At 45.3% G+C, this 23,012-nt stretch overlaps 2 protein-coding genes and 1 long non-coding RNA gene across 6 annotated transcripts in view; 1 reads left to right on the forward strand and 2 right to left on the reverse strand.

Annotated features, from left to right (window-relative positions):
- Positions 1–9,732, reverse strand: part of ADHFE1 (alcohol dehydrogenase iron containing 1) — a 36,745-nt gene extending 27,013 nt beyond the window's left edge. For 2 of the 4 annotated variants that reach the window (XR_004370926.2, XM_032759646.2), the window contains exons 1-2: positions 9,650–9,732; positions 2,014–2,051 (exon numbers count right to left, since the gene is read on the reverse strand). Coding sequence is in view for 1 of the 4 variants with exons in the window: in XM_032759646.2 (XP_032615537.1) it covers positions 2,014–2,051; positions 9,650–9,708 (97 nt within the window). In the remaining 3 variants the exon portion in view is untranslated. Of the gene's footprint in view, positions 1–1,633; positions 1,757–2,013; positions 2,052–9,649 lie in introns of all 4 variants that reach the window. The other 2 variants (XM_032759649.2, XM_032759648.2) reach the window with 2 other exon arrangements.
- A 706-nt stretch (positions 9,733–10,438) lies between these two features.
- Positions 10,439–13,209, reverse strand: RRS1 (ribosome biogenesis regulator 1 homolog). The gene has a single exon (XM_032759650.2). The coding sequence runs from the start codon at positions 13,089–13,091 to the stop codon at positions 11,994–11,996; it is 1,098 nt and encodes a 365-aa protein (XP_032615541.1). The 5' UTR covers positions 13,092–13,209; the 3' UTR covers positions 10,439–11,993.
- Positions 13,210–16,018: 2,809 nt separating this feature from the next.
- The window catches only part of LOC131384279 (uncharacterized), a 28,889-nt gene continuing 21,895 nt past the window's right edge, over positions 16,019–23,012 (forward strand). The window contains exons 1-2 of the long non-coding RNA XR_009214959.1: positions 16,019–16,145; positions 18,448–18,546. This is a non-coding gene — a long non-coding RNA (uncharacterized LOC131384279). The remainder of the gene's footprint in view (positions 16,146–18,447; positions 18,547–23,012) is intronic.

The raw sequence follows: 23,012 nt of genomic DNA on the forward strand, positions 1-23,012 counted from the left end.
CAACCTCTGCCTCCCAGGTTCAAGGGATTCTTCTGCCTCAGCCTTCCTAGCAGCTGAGACTACAGGCGCGCACCACCATGCCTGGCTAATTTTTGTATTTTTAGTAGAGACGTGGTTTCACCATGCTGACCTCGTGATGCACCCACCCTGGCCTCCCAAAGTCCTAGGATTACAGGTGTGAGCCACCGTGCCCGGCCTAATAAACATTTTTATAAGGTGCTATTTCCTTGCAAAAGATTAGGTTTTAATTATGGTAAAAATGATTTTCTGTCATATTGGAACAATGAAAGGGACCTAATTAAAGATTTTTATCCTTGTTTTTATCTACTTATTTACACCAATACTGGTCAGTCATAAGATAAAGTCTACAGAACAATTTTCACTATGCTTTTTCTTTTTTAAGGAAAATAGATCAGAACTAGACAACAATCTACCTTCAGCTCCCTGAGTACAAAGGCACCCTTAACCAAAACTCAAATTTACTGGATTCCTCTAGGCTTAAAAAAAATAATCTGTCCGGGTGCAGGGGCTCAAACCTATAATCCCAACATCATGGGAGGCTGAGGTGATAGGATAGCCCAGGAGTTTGAGGGTACAGTGAGCTACGACTGTACCGCTGTACTCCAGCCTGGGTGACAGAAGGTGACCCTGTCTCTCTCTCTGTATATAAAAATCTGTTATTTCTGTTACTCAATTTTAAAGACATAAATATGATCCTAGAAAACAATGAGAATATCTTTCTGTAAATTATTAATTTTATTACCTCAAATAGGAAATTAACTAATTGTTGAAGCCAACTAAGAATTCGAGAAAATCAGCTGAAGACAAAATTCTGTATTTGTTCAGAAGGGCCTTAAAGGTTGGACATGTTTCTGCCTCATAGATGGCAGTTAATGATGGACAGGGAGGTCCCTTGGCTTGTCCTGAAGGGTGAGTCACTCCTTGGGCAAGAGAAAGCCCTTGGTGAGTTACTCTCTCTGTTCTAACTCCCCAACGGGCTTCTCTGTGGGTGTCTGCTTAGGATCCTGGATGGTCAGCCTCTTTCCTTTCCAACTCTTGCCTTAATGTTTAGATCTGACCTTAGAAGAGACAAAATCAGTGGTTGTGTCAGTAATCCATGTGACATTCTTTTTTTTTTTTTTTTTTTTTTTGAGACGGAGTCTCACTCTGTCACCCAGGCTGGAGTGCAGTGGCGCGATCTCGGCTCACTGCAACCTCCGCCTCCCGGGTTCACGCCATTCTCCTGCCTCAGCCTCTCCGAGTAGCTGGGACTACAGGCGCCCGCCACCACGCCCGGCTAATTTTTTGTATTTTTAGTAGAGACGGGGTTTCACCGTGGTCTCGATCTCCTGACCTCGTGATCCGCCCGCCTCGGCCTCCCAAAGTGCTGGGATTACAAGCGTGAGCCACCGCGCCCCGCCTCCATGTGACATTCTTAGGACACGCTGAAACTATGTTGAGTTTCCTGCTGCTCTGGGGACCACAGTGTTTGGTGTTTGGTAATGACTAAGATGTTGTGGTAACTGAAACTTTGTTATTATTTTTAAGTATTAGGAAATATAATATTCTTTTAAATACAATATTATTTTAAAGATTGATACAAATAAGTTTTGTTTTTCTTTCTAGGAACCACCTTGTTCTTGTTCTTTAGCCTCCAGTTTTTAGAGATGTCTTAGAACCTTCCGAAGACTTCATCTTGATTAATTCTGTTTGACGAACTCAGACATTCTTAAAATCCCATCTGTGCATTTTTAGACTTGGCAAGTAATTAAAAGAGAAAAGCATTATAAGTAGCATTAAATAGATATTTGAGACAAACACGTGATTAGTGGTATACATTCAGCTAACTTTGTGTAGAGTTACATGTTATCAATTTCACGGTGAAATGGTAACTGTTTTCATGGACCTTGCTCTCACATGCCTTGGTTTTCTTTACATACACTACTCAAATGTACTATAATGCCAAATGCAGAAATCAAAATTGTGGCTAGTTTAAAAATGCAGAAGTATTACCTTGGGAGTAAGTATGAGAATGAGTCGGGCACTGGCACCTAGGGAAAATAAAAACGACAGCAAAAAAAAACCTAAGGTGAAAATAGAGACCAAAAAATGAAAAGCCTTAAGCTAACTCACATTGCAGTCTAGTGCTAAGATGCTATCAAATTGGTAGTTCTTGGCAGACACTGTACAATAGAAAAAATATATATAGACCCAGAAATCACGATGGACAGAAAGTTGACTCAGCGTCTTCCCAGCGCTGTAGCATCATTCTTTCACGAATTCATTTACTCTAGCAATTCCTATCAAATGCCTGCGGGCAGCTGAGATAAACGCTCTGGGGGTACATGCAAGTTTAAGATGGGGGTCCCTGGTCTCCATGAAGCCCCAGCTCTTACTGGGTTAGGAGCATTGACCAAATCGGCCCAAGGTTAACTCTACCTGTGCGCCTCTTCTTACTTCCTACCCTATGCTGGGAACTTGCCTTGTATATTTCCCAGTGCCTTCAAGGTGTCTAATTTTTCTTCAAGCAGGCTCCAGACCCGAGCCTCCAGGAAACCTTCCTGGACCCAAAGACCTCCCTGGTCCCCATCTTTCTCTGCCCAGTTGCAGCCCCGGGCTCGGAGCTCTCCTCTGTCCCCGCCGCGCCGCTCCCCAGCGGCCCCAGCAGCGCCCACCCCCGGCGCATGCCGCGCTCCGAGGCCGCCACCGCATCTCACTTCTTGGTCGACTTCTCTACAGATTTCCCACGTCCTCCTTTTTGGAAACCCTCCCTCCCCTGGCTGTGGTCTCCCTTCCTGTCCTGGTCGTCTCTTATTTCTTGGACAGTCCCTTTCCCTCCTCTGGCTTCTGTTTCTCCTGCTCGCTCTCTGATCGAGGCTGGGAAGACGGTTTTATGTTTTGTTGGGTTGCCCAGAAGACCTGGGCCAGTGGTTGGGTCTCGGTAGATACTTGAGTGCATCACTTCCTCCTCCCCGCCAAAAATTCGAATCTGGAATTAAAACACCCGAGGGGGAAGGTTGGGGAGGAAGGAAAAGGGTTGATCTCAGTGGCCGTCCAGATCTCAAAAATTCGAACTGTGAAGTCAAAGCAGACTCGGGGGCGAGTGAGAGGTGGCGCGAGTCGCGGCTGCCATCTAGCGGTTCCCGACGCGCGCGCCGGGGGAGAGGACGCGGGCCAGGCCAGGCTTGTCCTTTCACGGGTGGGCTTTGGTTGGAGGACTTTCCCTGCTTTACGCCCTCCAAGGACAAGAAAACTGAGGCAGAGGGAAGGAAAAAAAAATCCAAACTCAAAGCTTTCCAACGTCAACGCTCCTGGGAGCCCTTGCTTCCTCCCTACACCCCCACCCTTCCTCCCTACACCCCCACCCCCCACTTTTTTTTCTTCCCCAAGCTCTGAGGCTATCTCAATTCATTATTTCTACTTCTTACTTGTGGTTTGTATCCTGTCCCCTCTTGCTTTCTCGGGACCTCTACCTGTCCTGTATTTCCTAGTCCTCCCCCTCACTCTCTTTTTCAGCCTATTGAAGAGTTTTGCGCCTGAAACTTTTCCACCTCCTACCCCCTCTGGCGGGCTCACTCTCCCTCTCTCTCCTCCCGACCTACATTTGCTGGCTTCGTTTCTAGGTCTCGGACACATTCTTTGGCCCCTGAAATCAGGCTGCTGTGTCTGCAAGTCCAGCTGTCCGGCTGTGTCCTCACTTCTCAGACCTCCGAGCACCTCACTCTAGCAGCATGAAACGCGTGGCCACACCTTTTTGGTGGAACTTTTTCCTGCCTTCCAGGAGCCCTACTCGCCTGGGCTTCCTCTAATTGTTCTTTTACTGGCTCCTTTTCCACTCTGCCCACTCCTTAAATGTTCTTTTCTGTCCTGGGCTGCCTTCAGCCATTCTGACCCTTCCTCCTCCCTCACCCTTTAGAGCTCATTATGCACCAAGGCCTCAAACATGTCTCCACCCAAGCCCACCCAGTTTTACTGGGACCCTGCTACTCTCTGGTTCCAGTATCACCTCTCATGTGGATGACTACCAAATTCCCAACTGGCTTCTCGTGGCTCCACCTCTGCCACCTCTATTCCCCACACTGTAGTCAAGGCATATTTCCAATGATGTCACTCCCTTGTTGAAAGCTGCTTCAATGGCTCCCCATGGCTCTCACATAAAGTTCAGGCCTGCCCCTGCCTGACTGGCCCCTCAACTCACTCCATCTCTGGGTTTGGGCTCCTGGAAAAATTAACTTATTTCTTTTCCTTGAATGAGCCACAGTCTCTCTCTCTCCTCCAGAACTTTGCCCTTATTATTTCCTCTGCCTGCAACATACTTTCCTTCCCTCTTCTGGATAACTTTTGTTCTTTCCTGTCAGTTCCCCTGGGCAGCCTTCCCTGAGGCCCCAGGCTGCGAGAGACACTCTTTCTGGAGCCTCCCTTTGCGTTAAAATGTACCACACTGTGCTGTTTTTCTGCTTCTATCTGCCTGTGGATTGTGAATTTAGTGACGCCCAGGCAGGATCTCCTGTTTCCCACAACTTTATCCCCTGTGGCTAGCGCCAAGTGAGTGCCAGGCACAAAGTAAGCCTTTTGTACTGATTAAATGAGCGAGTAAATGAATGAATAAGTGAATGTAGACATTTTCATTCCCCTGACCCTCTCCTCTCTTTTCCTGGCATGCCAAGACAGAGGGCCCGAACTGGAGTGGGGGCCGGGGGGGCAGGCTGTGGGTTCCCACCTTCTTAGGATGGCCTGAAGGCACTGATGGGCTTCTTTGGACTCCTTCAGAGAAGCAGAGTGAGGCTTGGGGAGAGCAGGACCTCATCTACCTGCCCTCCTGGCTCTGGCCCCATTATTCTGACTTCCCTCCTGATATCACTGATTACCTCTTAGCCACACTCTCAGCAAAAGCCAATCTGTCTCCCATTCCCTAAATCGCAGCCCCTCTCATCTACTCAAGGACTGCCAGCAGCTCTCCCTTCTCTCCCCGAAATCATCAAAATCCCCCTCCCTGTTAGACGTTATCCATCATCAATCAGCATTTTTTTAGCTTATTCATAAGCGCATTTCCTCCATCTTACATAACAAAACCAGAAACGTCTTGTTCCTCTTTCCTCTCCCATTCCCACTTCTACCTCTCTCCTTCCCTTCAGCGGGCTATACCCATTCTTCCGATTTATCTTCTCCCATTCCCTCTGGAGCCTCCTGCCATCAGCTTTTACCCCGACTCAACTGACCAGCTTCCCAGCTCACTAATGCCCTCCACCTAGCTAACTACCCTGCTGAGTTCAGTTCTGTCTTCACGGTACCCGACGTGTCAGCGGCATCCTCCTGTTCACTCCCTCCTTCCTGGAAACATGTTCTTCCCTGGCTTCCAGGGCACCACTCAGTTTTCTTCTCACCGCATTGGCTGCTCTTGGCTTCATTTCTTTTCGTGATTTTGACTCCTAACCCTGGAGGGCTCAGGGGTCAGTCCTGGAACTTTTTCTTTTCTTTCCACACTCAGTCCCTTAGTGACCTCCCCTGGTCTCATGGTCTCAAATACCTTTGATGCTGATGACTTCCACATTTATCTTTCTGGCTTGGGCATCTCTCCAAAACTCCAGGTTCACCTGCCCACTTGGCATCTCTGCTTGGTTGTCTATGAAGCGTCAACATTTTCCCTATGGAAGACTGAGCTCCTGGTGTTCTCTCAAGCCTGCTCTTCCCACAGCCTTCCTCATCCCCATCTATTGGCAATTTCATCCTTCCAGTTGTTCATGCCAGAAAATCTTGGGGTCACCGTTGGTCCCACATTCCCATCTCCCCCTTATTCGCTCTGCTCCATACCCAGGTATGCTTCACCTCTGCATACCTTCCCTGAAGGCCACAGGGTTTGCTCTCTGCATCCACTGGTCTTTCTGCAACCATTACCTTCTCAGTGAGTGTGGTCAGCTGAGTAATCACTCCTGAAGATAAGGTTCTAATCCTGGGAATCTGTGAATGTTACCCTATATAGTAAGAGGAACTTTGCAGATATGATTAAGAATCCCGGTTGGGCGCAGTGATTCACACCTGTAATCCCAGCACTTTGGGAGGCTGAGGCGGGTGGATCACCTGAGGTCAGGAGTTCAAGACCAGCCTGGCTAACATGGCAAAACCCTGTCTCTACTAAAAATACAAAAATTAGCCAGGTGTGGTGGTGTGTGCCTGTAATCCCAGCTACTCAGCAGGCTGAGGCAGGAGAATCGCTCAAACCTAGGAGGTGGAGTTTGCAGTGAGCCGAGATCACACCACTGTACTCCAGCCTGGGTGACAGAGTGAGACTCCATCACAAAAAAAAAAAAGAATCTTGCCAGGTGTTGTGGCGCATACCTATAATCCTAGCACTTTGGGAGGCCAAGGTGGGAGGACTGCTTGAGGCCAGGAATTCAAGAACAGCCGGGGCAACGTAGTGAGACTCCATCTCTACAAAAAATAAAGTCAGCTGCGCATGATGGTGTGCACTGTAGTTCCAGCTACTTGGGACACTAAGGTGGGAGGATCTTTGAGGAGGCCAGAAATTTGAGATTGCAGTGAGCCGTGATCACATCACTGCACTCCAGCCTAAGTAACAGCAAGACCCTGTCTCAAAAAAAAAAAAAAAAAAAAAAAAAATCTTGAGATGAGATTATCCTTGATGATCTGTGTGGGCCCTAAATTCAATCACTCATACCCTTATAAAAGGGAGGCAGAGGGAGATTTGACCCAGAAGACAGAAATGTGAGCACTGAAGCAAGATGGGTGCCAGCTGTGAAGACGGAGGAAGGGGCCACAAGCTAAGGAACAGAAGGTACAGCTCTAGAAGCTGGAAAAAAGCAAGTAAGTGGATTCCGCAGCACCTCTGGACCTTACTCAAGAGGGAGCGTGGCCCTGCACACACCTTGGCTTCAGCCTAGTAAAACTAATTTCAGACTTCTGACTTCTGGAACTGTTAAGAAGATAAATGTGTGTTAAGCCACCAGGTTCATGGTAGTTTGTTACAACAGCTGTAGGAAACTAACATAGTGAGGGCTGCTCTGAACACCTCAAAAATTGCATCCCTTCCTTCAGTGTCCCAGCCTCCTTTATGTTCTCTTTAATAACTGTCAACAGCTAATGTATTCTCAATTTTACTAACTAGTTTGTCATCTGTCCCCTGTGCCCCATGCATGGCATGGTTAGGTTGTTTTGTTTCCTGCTGTACCCCAGAGAGAACACAGTCAAAGCAGGGCTGCATTGCACATCTTTTTTTTTTTTTTTTTTTTGAGACACAGTCTTGCTCTGTAGCCCAGGCTGGAGTGAAGCGGCCTGATCTCTGCTCACTGCAAACTACGCCTCCCAGGTTCAAGTGATTCTCCTGCCTCAGCCTCCTGAGTAGCTGGGACCATGGGGCACCCGCCACCCTGTGCAGGGCTGCACATCTGGAGAGAGAATGTGACTCTTGCCCTCCAGGGCTTTCCCACAACCTCTCTCGCCAGGCCATGCCTTGCCTCCGTCTCCTTCAGTGCTGGTTCTTTCCCCTCCATTCAGTTGTCAGCGCAGCTGCTCTATGGAATGTGTCGGGCAGAAGCCCAGAGTGCATGCTCTGTTCAATAGAGGTGGCCACACACCACCCCGTGCCGTAGCCCACTTTTCCCAGATGAAACATGGGCCCAATGATGCCATTTTCCAATTTTCCAAGATTTTCATCGGAAATCTCCTACTTTTAAAATGTTTACCCTATTAGAAAAATAAGCATGTGCAGAAGAAAGCACCATCTTTCTACTCCTGCTGTGGCAGTGCTGCTCCCCAGGAATTCACTCTCAGCTGTTTCCTTCTAGGTTAGAGTTTTGTTAAGGCTTCAACTGTCCTCCATACACATGGATGGATGTGTTCCCAACTCACTCTTGAGCCCCAGAACAATACATTCAATCACCTACTGGGGTCTCCATCTGAATGTACCAGAAGCATGCTCAACTCAAAATGCCCTAGACTGAAGCTGCCATTTTCCTCCTAACACTAACTCTCCTACAATCCCTGCCTTGGTAAATGAGCCCACTGTTTACCTGATGCCCAAGCCAGAAATCTCAGCTCTTCACTATTCAGATACAAAATCCTGTGGATTCTAACCAACCTCTCAACATTTCTATCTACCCAAGGAACTGCCTCTCTGTGCATGAAGCCATTATCTTTAGGCTGGAGCAGGATAATGACCTCTAGTCCTTCCTCTTCACTCCACATTTCTACCAGAATGCGCTAACACAGTTCTGATTATGCCATACTCCCTTCTCATGCAACCATTCCAAAAACATATTGTGTGTGTGACACTGATTCCACGGGATATGAATGGTGTTGTGTGACAAAGAGTTCTGTGATGACATAGGTTTAGAACCAAAATTTTGAGCACAGCTTTAGTTTTTTTTGTAGCTTCTCGGAGCCCTGCATGTCTAACGTATATTTTGATTCTGCAAGAGGGCAATACAGCAGTAAGGAGCTTCTCAAACTTATTTGGCCATGGAATTCTTTTGTCATGGGACATTTTAAGGTATCAGCGTTTCATGGTGAGAAATATTATTCAATGGCTTTCCATTATCTACAGCACACAATTCAAATTCCTTAGTATAGGCCCAAGAACAAGGACTGTGAAGCCAGAGTATCTGGGTTCAAATTATGACTGTGCCATTTGCTTAGCTGTGTGACACTGGACACATTCTTCTCCATGCCTTTATTTCCGTATCTATGAGGATGACAGTACCGTGTGTCATAGGGTCAGGGAAAGGATTAGAGTCACTATTATACTGATAGTCCATTCAAAGTGTGTAAGACACTGCCGGGCTCATGGTATTAGCTATATTCTTATTCATGGTCTTTTATCAGCCGCCTTCTCCATCTTTACCTCCTCCTATAAAGGTAGGTCTACTTGTCTTTTGTGTCCTGGGACTGCATCTCCATCGCTGGTGTTGCTCTTCTCTCTGCCTGACATTCCTCTCCAGTCCCTCGCCTTTCCTCCTACTGATCTCCACCTGTGAGCTCAAACTTTTCCATGTTTCCCAGGCAGACTTGTGCACTTGCACAGTCAGCAAGTATTTATCAGGTGACCAGGATGTACCTCGCATTTCTGCTGGGAGTCAGGCGTGTCATGACATCGAATATCCTGACTCCCTGTACATGCCAGGGAGTGTGACTCTGCGACTTGTCACATCCATCCTTCCCTTCTACACCCAGTCTGCTATAGCCGGTTTTAGCCTCGTCCCCTCATCCCATTCCCCACTAGACCTCGACCTGCTCCAGAGCCTTTCATCTTTGTATCCCCAGAACCTAGAATAGTTTTTGGCACATGATATATGCCCAGTAAGTATGTGTCGATTGCATACACGAATTTGTCTTGGCCACCGTGCCAGGCTCTCCACTGCCTGCTACGATGTGGGACCAGGTCCTCTCTGGGCCTGTTTCCTTAACGGTAGACAAGCAGAGTAAAGGCTGCCTCACTGCGCCCTGCAAGGCTGCATCGCGCACTCCGTGACCTCGCTGTTCCGCCTGGCGCGCGGTGGGAGCTCAGGGCGGTATCCAAATTCCCCGAATTCTTGAAAGTAAGCGGAGAAGACTGCGCAGGATGCGAGCGGGTCACACCCAGGGGGCTGCGTGAGCATCCTGCGGTCCCCTGCCCGCCCGCCGGCCCCGCACTCACGCTGCGCGCTGCAGTTGCCTCAGCAAGTACGCGACCCGGGCCCGGGCGGCTGCGGCCATGGCGCTTGGAGTCCTCTTCCCTCCTCGGGTCCCTACACCGCCCCCTCTGCCGGCCAATCACGGAGGACGCCCGCCTCCCGCCCCTCGGCCGCGCCTGCCCACCCGCTCCGCGGGGTCACCTGTCTAAGCCCCAGCCCAGTCGGGCTCAGGGCCATCTTCCCACCGAGTAAGAACCAGAACCCCAGCTGCCCCAGCGGCACTCGCACCATCCACCCTTGAAATTGCCGTAGAAGGTAATTGCTCCGTAGGCCTCGGGTCCTGCCTTAAATCTCTTTACTTATCAACTCTATTTTTCACGTGTTGAGGACTTGGGGGAAGGAAGAGGAACAGGGATATTCTTTTTCCACTGTGAATCCTTTAAAATGTTACTTTCCCTTCTAAGAGTATTTTAAGTGATCAAGACCCTGCCTTTAAACTGTTTTAACAGTAAACAAGAACCTAGCAGAGCCCGAGGGTTTTTGTTAAATACTGTGTGAATGGCTTTGCTTTTGTGAAAGCAAAATGGTTTCATCAAGTTAAAACTTACCATGATTAGATTATGCTCCGGGAGGGCTTGGCAGTGCCATATCTGCCATGTCCCAGTGGAAAAGTTGATTAACGACAAAGCTCAACTTTATCAGAAAGTATCCAAAGACAGTAACAACTAAACATTTGCATTTTTAGTAATCTGTTATTATGAAATCTGAATCCTTTACAGGAGATATTAAGTTTTACAGAAATGAATTTACTGAGATCAAACTGGAAGAGACTGATGGACAGGAAGACCAAGGACAGCTATATAAACATTTCACCTCCTAATCAAACCAGCTCAGGCCAACTTGACAAATGAATCAAAAGATAATAATGTTCTATGAGAACACATGTACACAGGGAGGGGAACAACACACATTGGGGCCTGGGGGCAGGGGACAGAAGGGGGCAGGGGGCTTAATACTTAGGTGATGGGTTGATAGGTGCAGCAAGCCACCATAGCACACGTTTACCTATGTAACAAACGTGCACATCCTGCACATCTACTCCTAACTTAAAAAAAAAAAAAGATAATAATGTCCTAATTAATTAATGGGTCTGTTTCTTTCTTCCCCAAACAAAACTATACCTGACGTCAAACTTAAAAACAAACACACACACACAAACAACTGGGGATATAAACGTAGAGAAAGATTTAAGTGTTTTCTGGATTAATGAGGATTATTACCATTAGTCAATAAAGCCCAAATTGATCATTTACAGGAAATCCATGTGTTCAGTGTTGAAAGTCATAAAACCTTTTTAAAAAACAGACATCGGTTTTACTACTTCGAATATTATATTTGATACCAAAAGAAGTATAAGTTTAAAAGTGGTGTCACTGAAACCATTATAATTGAACTGCCGTTTTTTTTTTTTTTTTTGAGACAGACCCTCCCTCTGTTGCCCAGGCTGGAGTGGAGTGCAGTGGCGTGATCTGGGCTCACTGCAACCTCCGCCTCCAGGTTCAAACGATACTCCTGCCTCAGCCTCCCAAGTAGCTGGGACTACAGATACCAGCCACCATGTCTGGCTAATTTTTTTATTTTTAGTAAAGATGGGCTTTCACTGTGTTGGCCAGGCCGGTCGCGAACTCCTGACCTCAGGCGATCTGCCCGCCTCGGCCTCCCAAAGTACTGGGACTCTACAGGAGTGAGTCACTGCGCACGGCCTGCTTTGTGTTTTTCAGAAAGTAAACGAAAATAATCTGTACCAGGTATCCAGGTAACTGGCTTCAAGTACATTTCTACCCAGTAGTCAGAAAGTTAAAAGTCACACTAGATAAGACAACTTTATTACTTAATCTTTAAAGCAGTCACTTGCCTATCCAATTCTGAAACTGTTTTCTTTTCCTCCCCGCCCCCGCTCCCGCTCTGATACACAAGCTTGTTGTAAAAATAATGCAGAAACATATACGTCAATCTAAGTCTCTGAAATATGGCCAACTCTACCTCACCGTATATCCAAAGTTAAAAAGAAAAAAAAAAAAGGCTGTTTAAGAATAGAACTCATTCCCGGGTTTCCACCAAATTATTTCCCTAATTCTTAAATCCTCAAATAAATTCTTAATCTCCAAAGTCTCAGTTGTGGGAAAAACATTAATTTGTGCCGTCCAACACTTACATACTCTCTTGAGGGAAGGGCAATCCTGTCCCTTTAAACTCAATGAAGGCAGCGGCCAGGTCCTTCTGAGTCCCCGTACAATTACCCAGAACTTAACATTTAGTATTTATTATAGTCCTTGGTTTACAGACGGGTCCGACGGTTAGAAACTATTACTTCCTCCTCTTTCCTCCTGGGCGCTGTCCTCCTTTTCTCTTGCCACCCAAGCCAGGCAGCCCGGAATTCATCTTGCCTCCCAAGCCCCCTTTCCTCTTCCCTCCCTGGCTGGGCGGGCCTCCTTTCCTCTTGCCCCCAGGCCCCTGCCGGCCTCCCTTTCTCTTGCCCTTCTGGCTCATTTTCCTCCTCTTGGCGGCCTCCTCCTGGTCCTCCTCCCTCATTTGCTTATTGGTGGCCCTCGTCACATCCAGCTGAGGCTTCTTGCTGTTCATGACACGAAGCAGCTCCAACTGGTTCTTTTTCTCGGCTGCAAAGTCCCCGAAAAGGGGTTGAAACTTCCTTTTCTTGCCGGAGCCTCGCGGCGCCTTCTCCTTGGGGAGGCGCTCTTGAAAGCGCCCCACAGTGGCGGTGGAGACCTTGGCCACCTGCATGGCGCGGCCCAGCTCCTCCTTACTCTGGTGTCCGGTAGGGTGCAAGCCGGCCGCGCTGGGCAGCTGCATCTTGTGCGCGCGGGCCAGGTTACGCAGCCGGTTCAGCTCGTTCTTGGCCACCCGTTCCTTCTTGGCCTGAATCCGCTTGGCGAACTGGTCCTCCAAGGGGTCGGCATTGCCGGGCACCTCAATCAGCCATTCTTTGGTGTCGTCCCGGGCGCGCTGGTAGCCCCAGCGCCGCCGCCACTGGCCACTCACCTCGTCCCACACCAGGTTGGTCTTCTTCTTGGGACGGATGCCCTTGAGGCGCGCGAACTGCTGCCAGCGTGTAAGTGGCCGCGGTCGGGGCAGAGGCTTCTCTCGCGGCAGGCGTGTGGTGGGCTCCGGCAGCCGCGCCACTATCGCCTCTTCCACGCGCTCCGTGGGCAGCTGCCACAGCTGGTTGATGAGCAGTTGCGTGTTGTCCCGCGCCAGGGCCTGCAGCTCGGCCTCCTGCGTGGGTCCGGCGCACCGCAGCCGGGTCGGGGGGTTCCGGTCCGACGCCAGCAGGTTGCCCAGGTCAAACTCCAGCTCCAGCTCCTTGTGCACCGTGATGCGTTGCAACTTCTCTGCCTCATCTTGCTCTGCCTTTGCGAGCAGCTCCTCCACACTCTGGCCCTCCATGGCTCCGGCTCGGCTCACTCGCTTTGGGGCTGCAGCTGAAGTTACTTTTCCTACAGTGGCGGCCCAAACTCCGGCAACATAACCACGTGCAGATGCCGGGATGCCGAATCCGGAAAAGAAAGGTTCGCTTCCGGAGCGCCCGGAAGCGGCTCGCAACCCGGGCGACCAGAGGAAAGGCCGGCAGAGGGCGGTATGGAGAGATGATGGGATTAGAAGCGGGACATTTAGGCTGCCGCCAGATAGAGGCGGAGCTGGCGCGAGCACTCCGCACTACTAGTTCCAGAGCAGGATTGGGACTACGATTCCCAGGATGCAGCGGGGCGGGAGGCGGTTTAGAGGGCGGTCCAGGGACTGCTCGGGGGGCGGCCTAGGGGGCGGTCCAGGGGGCGGTCCGGGGACAGTCTCGCAGGCGGTGTAGAGAGGGCGGTCCTGAGGGGCGATCTAGGGGGCGGTCCTGCGGGGGCAGTTCAGGGAGTGGTCTTAGGATGGTGGTCCGGGGACTGTCTTGGGGCGCAATCCGGAGGGGCGGACCGGAGGGTTTGTCCAGGGGCGCGGTCCGGGACCGGGGCGGGTGCAAATTCCTGGGACTGCCTGTGGTGTGGGGTTCCAATCAAGTGCGTGATGCAATTTCAGTGTAAATCCGTTGTGAAGATGTTTAGACGGTCACCCTTCTTAGGACCAAATTGTTTCACTGGAGTCATAATCGGCTTTCAGGGTTCCTAGTTGTGGCCCGAGAAAGATAACATCCCAAAGATACTCATAGAGCTAATTGTAGAAGATTCGTTTTGTTTTGGGAGTCAGTGGCTCTGGCAATGAAGCCGCCCCGAGTGGGCGCGGGTGTGCACCGACCCTAGTGAGCTAGCTGACTTGGAGCTCCGGGATTCTGCAGTTACAGAACCTAGTCTAGTTCAATTAATCTAGTACAATGCTGAAACTACTCCACGCTCTGCGGTTACACTGCCTGGGTTCCAATCCTGACTGTGCCACTGTTGGTCCTTCAGCAATTTTACTTGTTGAGGCCATTTTAAGGCCTGTGAGATAATGATAATAATACTTCCTAGGGTGGTAATAAGATAAATGAGTTAATATCTTCCAAGGGAGGGTTAAACGAGGGCCTGGAGCATATGAGTACTCAGTACAAATTAGCTAAATACCGATTATTATTTCATTTTCATAGGCTCTGGGAGCTAAGCTGAAGAGGCAGTGCTACGTGGTGTTAAGTATGAGTCAAACGGCCTACAATCAGGTTATCAGGTCACCACTACTTGGAGAGGATGTTTGACCTAAGCCTTATTTATAAATTGACAAACATAAAACATTAGTTCCTGCTACATGGTAAGAACTCAGTATGTGTTAGCTATTCGTATTAACTATGTTATTAATTATTGTATTAACTATATTTTCACAGATGAAACAAGGAGGGCTCAGAGAGGGGAAATGGCTTATCTAAAGTTATGCAGCTAGGAAATATAGGAACGAGATCTCTTAACTCTGGTTTTAAGTCTGTAGATCTATTCTCTGCAATGTCATCCAAGCTCTTGATACTCATTTAAGTGTGGTCTGCATACCAGCAGCATAATATCCCCTGGGAGCTTGTTGGAAATGCAGAATGTCAGGCCTCACTCTAGATGTAATTTATCAGAACCTTTATTTTAATAAGATCTGTAGGTGACTAGGATGTACATTTGAGTATCAGAGGCACTGTTGATTGCGTGGTTTACAGGATTTATCTTCCTTTCACTGGGGGCCAGGTTTATCCTAGAGGGGGTTATGCTGGAGAATTAACCAATGAAATTAACTTAATAGCAATTAGCAAATAGACTCAGTTTAGTTTCAGCATTGTACTAGCCTTTCTCGTATCCAGAAGCATTTTAGAATTTGCTGTTTTTTTTTCCCCCTACTTTAACATTCAGCATTAAGGCTTTAATGTCAGTCATCCCATGTAGCCAAGGCTAGGTCAAAGACCATATTAGCTAACTGCCTTGAGCCTTAAACCTTTGGGATTTGCCATAGGAGAGAGTTGAGTGTATTGATACGACTGCTATGGGTTTGGCTTGGTTTCTCATTCATTCATTCACTTGACAAACATTTAATTGAATGGCTACCTTGTGCCAGACACTAGGTGCCAAGATAACTGAGACTTTGTGGAACACTGGGGAAGAAAGGTAAAAAGAAATTGACTATATAATGTAACGTCATTGGACCTTTAATAGGAAGTACCAGTTATGTGGGAGTTAGCTTCTCTGTCAATCTTCTGAATTGGGAAAAAAAGAGCAGAGATTGACAAGTGTTAAATGGTATGATCTGGATCATACAGGTCAGCTCTTAATTGAACTCTGTTTTATGTTCAGTGTTTTTTTTTTTTAGATGGGGTCTCACTTTGTCACCCAGGCCGGAGTGCAGTGGCACAATCTCGGCTCACTGCAGCCTCAACCTTCTGGGTTCAAGTGGACCTCCTGCCTCAGCCCCTAAGTAGCTGGGACTACAGGCACGTGCCACTACACCTGGCTGTTTGTGTGCATGTGTGTGTGTGTATTTTTTGTAGAGCCAGGTTTTGCCATGTAACCCAGGCTGGTCTCAAACTCCTGAGCTCAAGTGATCCACCTACCTTGGTCTTTCAAAGTGCCCAGCCATATTCAGTGGTTTTTTATAGTCTAAATTGATTTTAATTTCCTTGAAGACTAGAGACTGATTTTTACTTCCACATAGTGCTGGGCACATATTAGGCATTCAATAAATGATTGTTTAAAAGCATAAACATTATAGGGTTATCTAATTAAAGGTTATTACTATTGATTGTGTTAGATTCAAGGTGAGCAAAAACAGTAAGATTGGGGTTTCGAGCTTAAAAAAAATCTTACTGAGGTAAGTGGGTAAGTTGTGGTCTCCAGGTTGCATTTGTATCATTCTTATTTTCGGCAAGACTATACAGTGTCCAGAAAAAGCAGGCCCTGGCCAGGCGTGGTGGCTCACACCTGTAATCTCAGAACATTGGGAGGCCAAGGCGGGAAGATCCCTTGAGACCAGGAGTTTGAGACCAGCGTGAATAAGATGGTGAGACCCTGTCTCTACAAAAAATAAAAAAATTAGCTGGCTGTAGTGGCATGCGTTTGTAGTCCCAGCTACTCAGGAGGCTGAGGAAGACTCCCTTGAGCCCAGGAGTTTGAAGTTACACTGAGCTGTGATGGTGCCACTGCACTCCAGCCTGGGCAACAGAGCGAGACCCTGATTCTGAAATAAATAAATAAAAGCCTCCTTCATTAAAAAAAGAAAAAGGAGGCCCACCAGAGATGTATAAATATATATGAATATATATTAATAGTACAGCAAATGGTGGTATATATTGTCTTTTTCCTTTGTTGGTTTCCCTTCCTCCTTATATCCCATAAATACAGAGAGATCCTAAGTTTGGTCATCAGATCCCACTTTTTCTCTCTATGTGCTCCCTATGACATGTCATCCACTTGCATGGTGCCAGCTACCACTTTTGTGCAGCTGGTTCTTACAGGTACATTTTTCTTTCTTTCTTTTTCAGAGCTCTAGGATTAAATCTTCAACCACCTACTGGGCTTTTCCGCCATATTCTAAACTCAATATGGCTAAAATGACATAACACATCATCATCTCCCAGATTTGCTTCTCCTTCATCCATCCATCCATCCATCCATCCATCCATCCATCCATCCATCCATCATCCATCCATCCATCCATCCATCCATCCATCCATCCATCCATCCATCCCCTCTTTTTCTCCCAGGAAATGTTTATAGAAGGCCTTTGATGCTTGAGGCACTATGCCGGCATTGAGTTGATGTTATCATCATTCTAGTCTAGAGCTTGGGCTTGAAACTATGACATCATCCTTGACTTTTCTCTTCCTATCTCCAAATCCAATCAGTGTAAAAGTCTTGTTTGGCTTATCTCTATGTTGTACCTTTTCCATTCCCACTGCCATGACCTTGCCACTATTTTCCTAGACTGGGTCTCTTTCATCTGCTTCTCCATATTCTTTCCCCACTCTGTCCCTGGCTTCCGACTGGGTTTGGCCAGCAGGGGCAGTGACAGAAGATCAGAAGGCGTGAAGAGAGTGAAGGCATGTATGCAGCTTGCCATCAGAAGTCCATCAAAAGGCCACAGCTCCCATCAGGTAGCCCTGTCCACGCAGCCATCCTCCTCCTGCTCGTCTAGCTGCTCCCTTGGTTGCTGCAGGCCTAGGGGTGATTATAGTTCTCTGCTAATGCAGCACTACCGTTATTTGTCAGTTTCCTTAAACTGCCCACATCTCTGCAAGTATTCTTTGTTTATCTTTCTTAAATTACCCAGCTTGACCACTGCCTGTTTGCTGCCCTGACTGGTATCCTGGGAACCATCCTAGGAGAATCCCAACATTTCCTGCTTCCATACTTTTTTCAGGGCAGTCCTGAAGCTTTGCCTTTTGTGCATCTGGCCAAATCACTCTTCTCAAAGACTCTCCTTTCTCCTTAATGAAATAATGACTATTCTTGGTCTTGGATGTTCATGATCTGGCCCCAAGCAATGATTTTTTAGTCACATGTCATGGTAGTCCTCCTTATGCTTGTTTTCCAAGTATTTCTTTCCCACTCTTATTTTCTATCTTAGCTCTCTCTAGAGCCTTAAGAACATTCCTCAAGAAAGGGAAAAGTGAGGTGAGGTGCAGGGCAGAAAAAGCAGCAATTATTGTAAAGTGAACCCGGATGGGAGAGTTTTTCCCAAAACAGGAATAAGAAGGTTAAAGCCATGAAAGCAATACCTTTCATGTTCCCTCAAAACATAACTACTTTGGTCAGTAAAACATTTTTGCAAGAAATTTATTTTTCATTCTTTGATGCCACATTAACTTGGATTTACTTTCTAAATGTCTCTTTTTTCAGTTGCCTCTTTTTGGTAGCAGAAATTATTAAGGATGATTCAACCATTCTTTAATCTTGCTGTGAACATAGTTTATAAAAGTATTTTTGTCTAGGAAATTCAATGTGCCAGTAATTTGATAAAGTAGGAGAAAAGGGCCTTTGAAATGCTTACATTATTTTCACATGGCTCATTTTTACTGATTTGTAATTTTAATTTGGAAGTACTTAAAGGAAAAACATTTCTTAATCATAGACAAAATTTGTATTTATGTATTTCAGTCTTAGTGAGAAACCTGTACTAAAAGTTTATTATTTTATTTTAAAGAGGAACAAAGAAGATATAGCATTTTGTATAGTTAATGTAGAAGCAGATAGAAAAATGACCAAACATTGTACATTCACCTTAAAGAACTTTGGATTTTAGGATAGTAAAATTGATGGTAGACTTTTGGAACTGATTTAAGTTGTTTTGGTCTCTGTTGCAGGGTGAAAATGCTGTGACACCTTTCCTCAGCCCTCAAAAGGGTCATGGCTGCCGGGAGTGGTGGCTCATGCCTGTAATCCCAGCACTTTGGGAGGCCAAGGTGGGCAGATCACCTGAGATCAGGAGTTTGAGACCAGCCTGGCTAACATGGCGAAACCTCGACTCTACTAAAAATACAAAAATTAGCCAGTTGTGGTGGTGGGCGCCTGTAATCCCAGCTACTTAGGAAACTGAGGCAGGAGAATCGCTTGAACCTGGGAGGTTGCAGTGAGCCGAGATTGGGCCACTGCACTCCAGCCGGGCCAACGGAGCATTGAAAGAAAGAAAGGAAGAAAGAGAGAGAGAGAGAGAGAGAGACAGAAAGAGAGAGAAAGAAAGAAGAAAGAAAGAAAGAAAGAAAGAGAGAAAAAGGAGGGGGGTTGTCATGGTCGACACTCCTATAATGAAAGACAGGTTAACAGACAAAAGCATGGCAGATTTATTCAGTCAGAATTGTGCGTGACACGGAAGCCTTCACAATGAAGACTCAAAGACCCAAGGGAAAACTCTCCATTTTTATGCTTAGATTCAATGAAGAGTAGATAACCATGTACAAATGGGATTAGACAAAAAGGAAATAATCTAATGTAATAGACTGAAGGGGAGCAACCCAGCAAGGCCTGTCTATTTGGATTCTTCTTGGCCTCTCTGTGTGGCATTCCTTCCTCCTGGGTATAGAGCAGGACCCCTTCTGGAATAAGGGTTTTATGATCTACTATCAGACAAGGTAGACTAGAGAATTTCATTATGGCCAGCTCATATGCAGAAAGGCAATGGAAGTTGAGAGAAATATGTTTAGTTTCTATGACCCACTGTGGGGAAGAGGAATTCTGATTTCTATGGCCTGCCTTGGGGTAGAAGGGGGACCAGGAAACAGGAGGGCAGAAGACCAGAGAGAGACTTTGTTTCTAGGGTCCTTCCAGTATCCTTCAGCTCAAAGTACTCAGCATACCAAAGCACCTTACTTTGGGTCATTGTTTTTCTGAGTTCCAATGCTGTAAAAGACACAATGGTTTTTATTTTCCAAAAATTGCTAGATGCAGTTTTTTTGCATTTGCCACAATCTTATTACCGCCTATAAGTAAGCACCGCTAGCTGATAGTTTTTATTCATAAAACATCATCATTGTATCCTAAAAGAATGAGATTGGTATTAGTCTTTAGATTTTACTTCTATAAGGAGATCAGTTACATGGATGAAAGATTGATATAAAATGGAAAGCTGAATTTCCAGAATTTTAGGGATATTTGCACTCAAAGAATCTAATAACAGAAAATTTAGATCTGCTTATTAATCTATCATTTTAATTACATTTTAATTTATGAATTTAAAGTTACAATGAGTAAAAAATCCTTTTGGGTTTTTATTAATCAGTAACACCTGAACAGTTTTTGTAAATTGCTTTAGAGTAGATTTACTCCAGACGAGGCAGCTGAGTCTGGAATACCTTTCCCCTAAGGAAAGCAACCTTGTTGCCATGCAGCCTTCAATTTGCCTTTGTAGTCGTAGACCATGTATGAAATAGCAATCCTTTCTAAATGAAGTGACTGCCAACCAAATCTTTCTTTTAAACTTCCCACTAGAGCAATATTAAGAATACACAGGGAAGTTATGAAGTTGTGATTATGCCTAATAAACATGAATTCCTGGCCCTTCTTAACCATGAATTATTTCTAAACATTATTAACCCATTATTTTTTAGAACACATCTATGAAAAGTGAAAACAATGGATAGAAAAACCAAAACTCTGACCACATATGTGGTCAGTTCTGTAGCCTACACTTTTCTTTTTTGAAGTGTTTTTATTTGCCAAAGGAAGACAGCAAAGGAAAGAACCTCTTAGTGGCAGGTAGGTGTCACTGTGTACTTGTCAGCCTCTGAGAGTGCACCAGTCTTGTCAGCTCCCTGGGCCGCTTGGGGATGCAGAAGATCCAGTTGCTTGTAGCGTAGGTGCTTTCCCCCAGGCCTAAATAGGACTTATTTAGAATGTATAAATAATGTTCCTGGCATTTCCTAATGTTTATTTCCCTTGCCTCATTATCCAAAATACTGTGAATTTTTAGCTGAGGAAGCTGATTTCTTATGGTGTATCCTGGATTTTATTCCCTGGAAAGCCTGTGAATTTCAAAGGAAAACAAAGTTTAGGTCTTAGACTTCCCCTTATTTGTCTTGAAAATGAAGGGTTTTGAAGAGGTGGCCTTTACAATTCATCTCTATGATCCTTTTCTTTTGTTTCAAACCTACATCCTTCAGGTGCTCCAATGTTGTTTTCTTATAAAGTGCTTTCTTTCCTAGTTATTGATTAAAGTTTTTTCCAGTATATCTCATTTTACAAACCTCCCCCTCTTTCTGAGTCATTTATCTCATTTCCTAGGCTGATTGTATGATTTCACTTAGTGAAACAGCTTCCTGTGTGCACAAGGAGTCTGTGACTATACAGAGGTCAATCAGTTTTTAATTATGTGCAGGCTGATTATTGTGTTTTATAGCTTATTTGTAATTCTTTTCTTTTTTCTTTGCTTGCCTTTAAAGAGAGAATGGGCAGCGTATAGTCCATTTTATTGTTTGTTACTTGTTCTGGAAAAATGTCATAGAGAAGAAGATAGAGGAGATATTTATAAAATATTTATGTTTATAAAGTTGAATGTGAGAACGGAAAGATTGTGGATTGACGATCTCTTTTCTAGCTCAAGATCTAGAACTGATGATGCCCTTTGATTATTACAGTTACAGAAAAGTTTTAAAGACAGCTTCAAAATTACCTTCCCCAAATAATAACATTGGGACAGGTTTGTGCTTCCTAGTTTGATGTTGCTTCAGAGAAAGTTAGTGAGGAAATTTTAATACAAGGAAGTAAAGTAAAAAAAAAAAAAGAAAACAAAAACAAAACATTACTAGTATGTTTAGTAATTATTATTCTGAGTATGAGTCTTGGGATTTTTGACCTGATTACCTGGAGACAAATTCCCTAAGGGATCATCACCCCACCTGAAAAATGGGCTAACATGATTTCTCAGTTTTAGAGTTCTGCGAGTTGGAGATTAGTTCATAAAGCAGACTTTTGCAAAGAACTCTGCAGGGGTAGTCAGGAGATAGCCTCCAGCTGCATCTCTGTCACTCCATAGTTGTATATGGCTTTGGCCAGTCACTTTCTCTCTCTGTGAATTTCCTTACTTATGAAGTGAGCTTCACCAGCTTCTCTCTGTGCCTCTTCCAGCTCCCTGTAGCCATCTGTGCTTTTGTTAAGATGGCCTCAGGAGAACACGGTAGGTGATGGTGAAGCATAGACTTGAAGTCAGATGTTCGTAATTGGGGTTCCATGGGTGAGCTTCAGAGGGACATGAATCCCTTGATGTTTTATGCAAATGTGTGTATGCGTGTGCATTTTTATGAATAGAAGATTTTTTCCCATCAGATTCTCAAAGGCATCTGTGACTCTCTATCCCTCTTTCACAAGGTTAAGAACTACTGTATTGTAGCAGAGAGAGATAAATGAAAGCTGGAGGGAGTAACTGGTGAAGGCTTTATGAAAGAGGAAGTTCCTGAGTTGGCTTTGGAGCCTGAGTTTTAATAGATAGGAGAAGGAAAAGAGCATTCCAGTAGATGGTAACAATATGAATAAAGGCATGTAGCTAGTTCTTATGGCAAGTATAATATGTCAGGCACTGATTGCCTTTATAAATCCTCACAATAGGCCTAAGAGGTAGATGTTATCAATATCCTCATCTTATAGATGAGAAGACTGAGGGTCATAAAGATTAAGCTACTATGTAGTTAATAGTTTGTAGAATCAGGATTTGAACCTTTGCAGTCCAATCTCAGAGTCCATGCACATAAACACTACATCATAAAGCTGCTTCTTTCTGGTTGACTAGCAATTTGATTTGCCTAGAATAGATGATTTGTATTGGGGACAGGTAAGAAATAGGCTTGGCCAATGGTCAGGATGGGGCCAACTGTGGTGCAACTTTAGGATCAAGAAGAATTTCAATTTGATGCTATAGGCCATAGGGAGTCATGGAAGGTTTTAGACCAGGGAAGACATAACCACAATGGTATTTTCTTAACTTTATTATTTAAATCTTCCATGTTCTTACTAATTTTGTGTTTTCTTGATCTATCAGTTACTGAAAGATGTGTTGAAACTTTCTACTTTGATTATAAATTCCCATTCTATATTTGATGCTCTAATATTAAAAGCATAACATTTTGAATTGCTGAATCTTCCTGGTGATGTTTTCCTTTTATCTTTTTATTGTAACATAGCGACCATCTTTATTCTTGAAAATACTTTCGATGACACTATAGCTATGTTGTTCTTGGTTAGTGTGTACCTGGTACATCTTTTTTCATTTTTTGTTTCCAACCTCTTTGCATCCTTTTGCTTTAGCTATATGTCTCTTTAAGCAATATATATCTGAATTTTGTTGTTGATTTGTTTTTTTATATAAGATCTGCCAAGATTGACTTTTAATTAATACAGTTAGATTATATTTATTGTAATTACTGATGTACTGAATTTATTT

This window comes from Hylobates moloch, unplaced genomic scaffold (assembly GCF_009828535.3).
Source record: "Hylobates moloch isolate HMO894 unplaced genomic scaffold, HMol_V3 SCAFFOLD_9, whole genome shotgun sequence".
In the NCBI taxonomy this organism is placed as follows: domain Eukaryota; kingdom Metazoa; phylum Chordata; class Mammalia; order Primates; family Hylobatidae; genus Hylobates; species Hylobates moloch.

Excerpts from the sequence above, each read along its gene's own strand:
- RRS1 (XM_032759650.2), bottom strand. The coding sequence starts at position 13,091 with ATGGAGGGCCAGAGTGTGGAGGAGCTGCTCGCAAAGGCAGAGCAAGAT.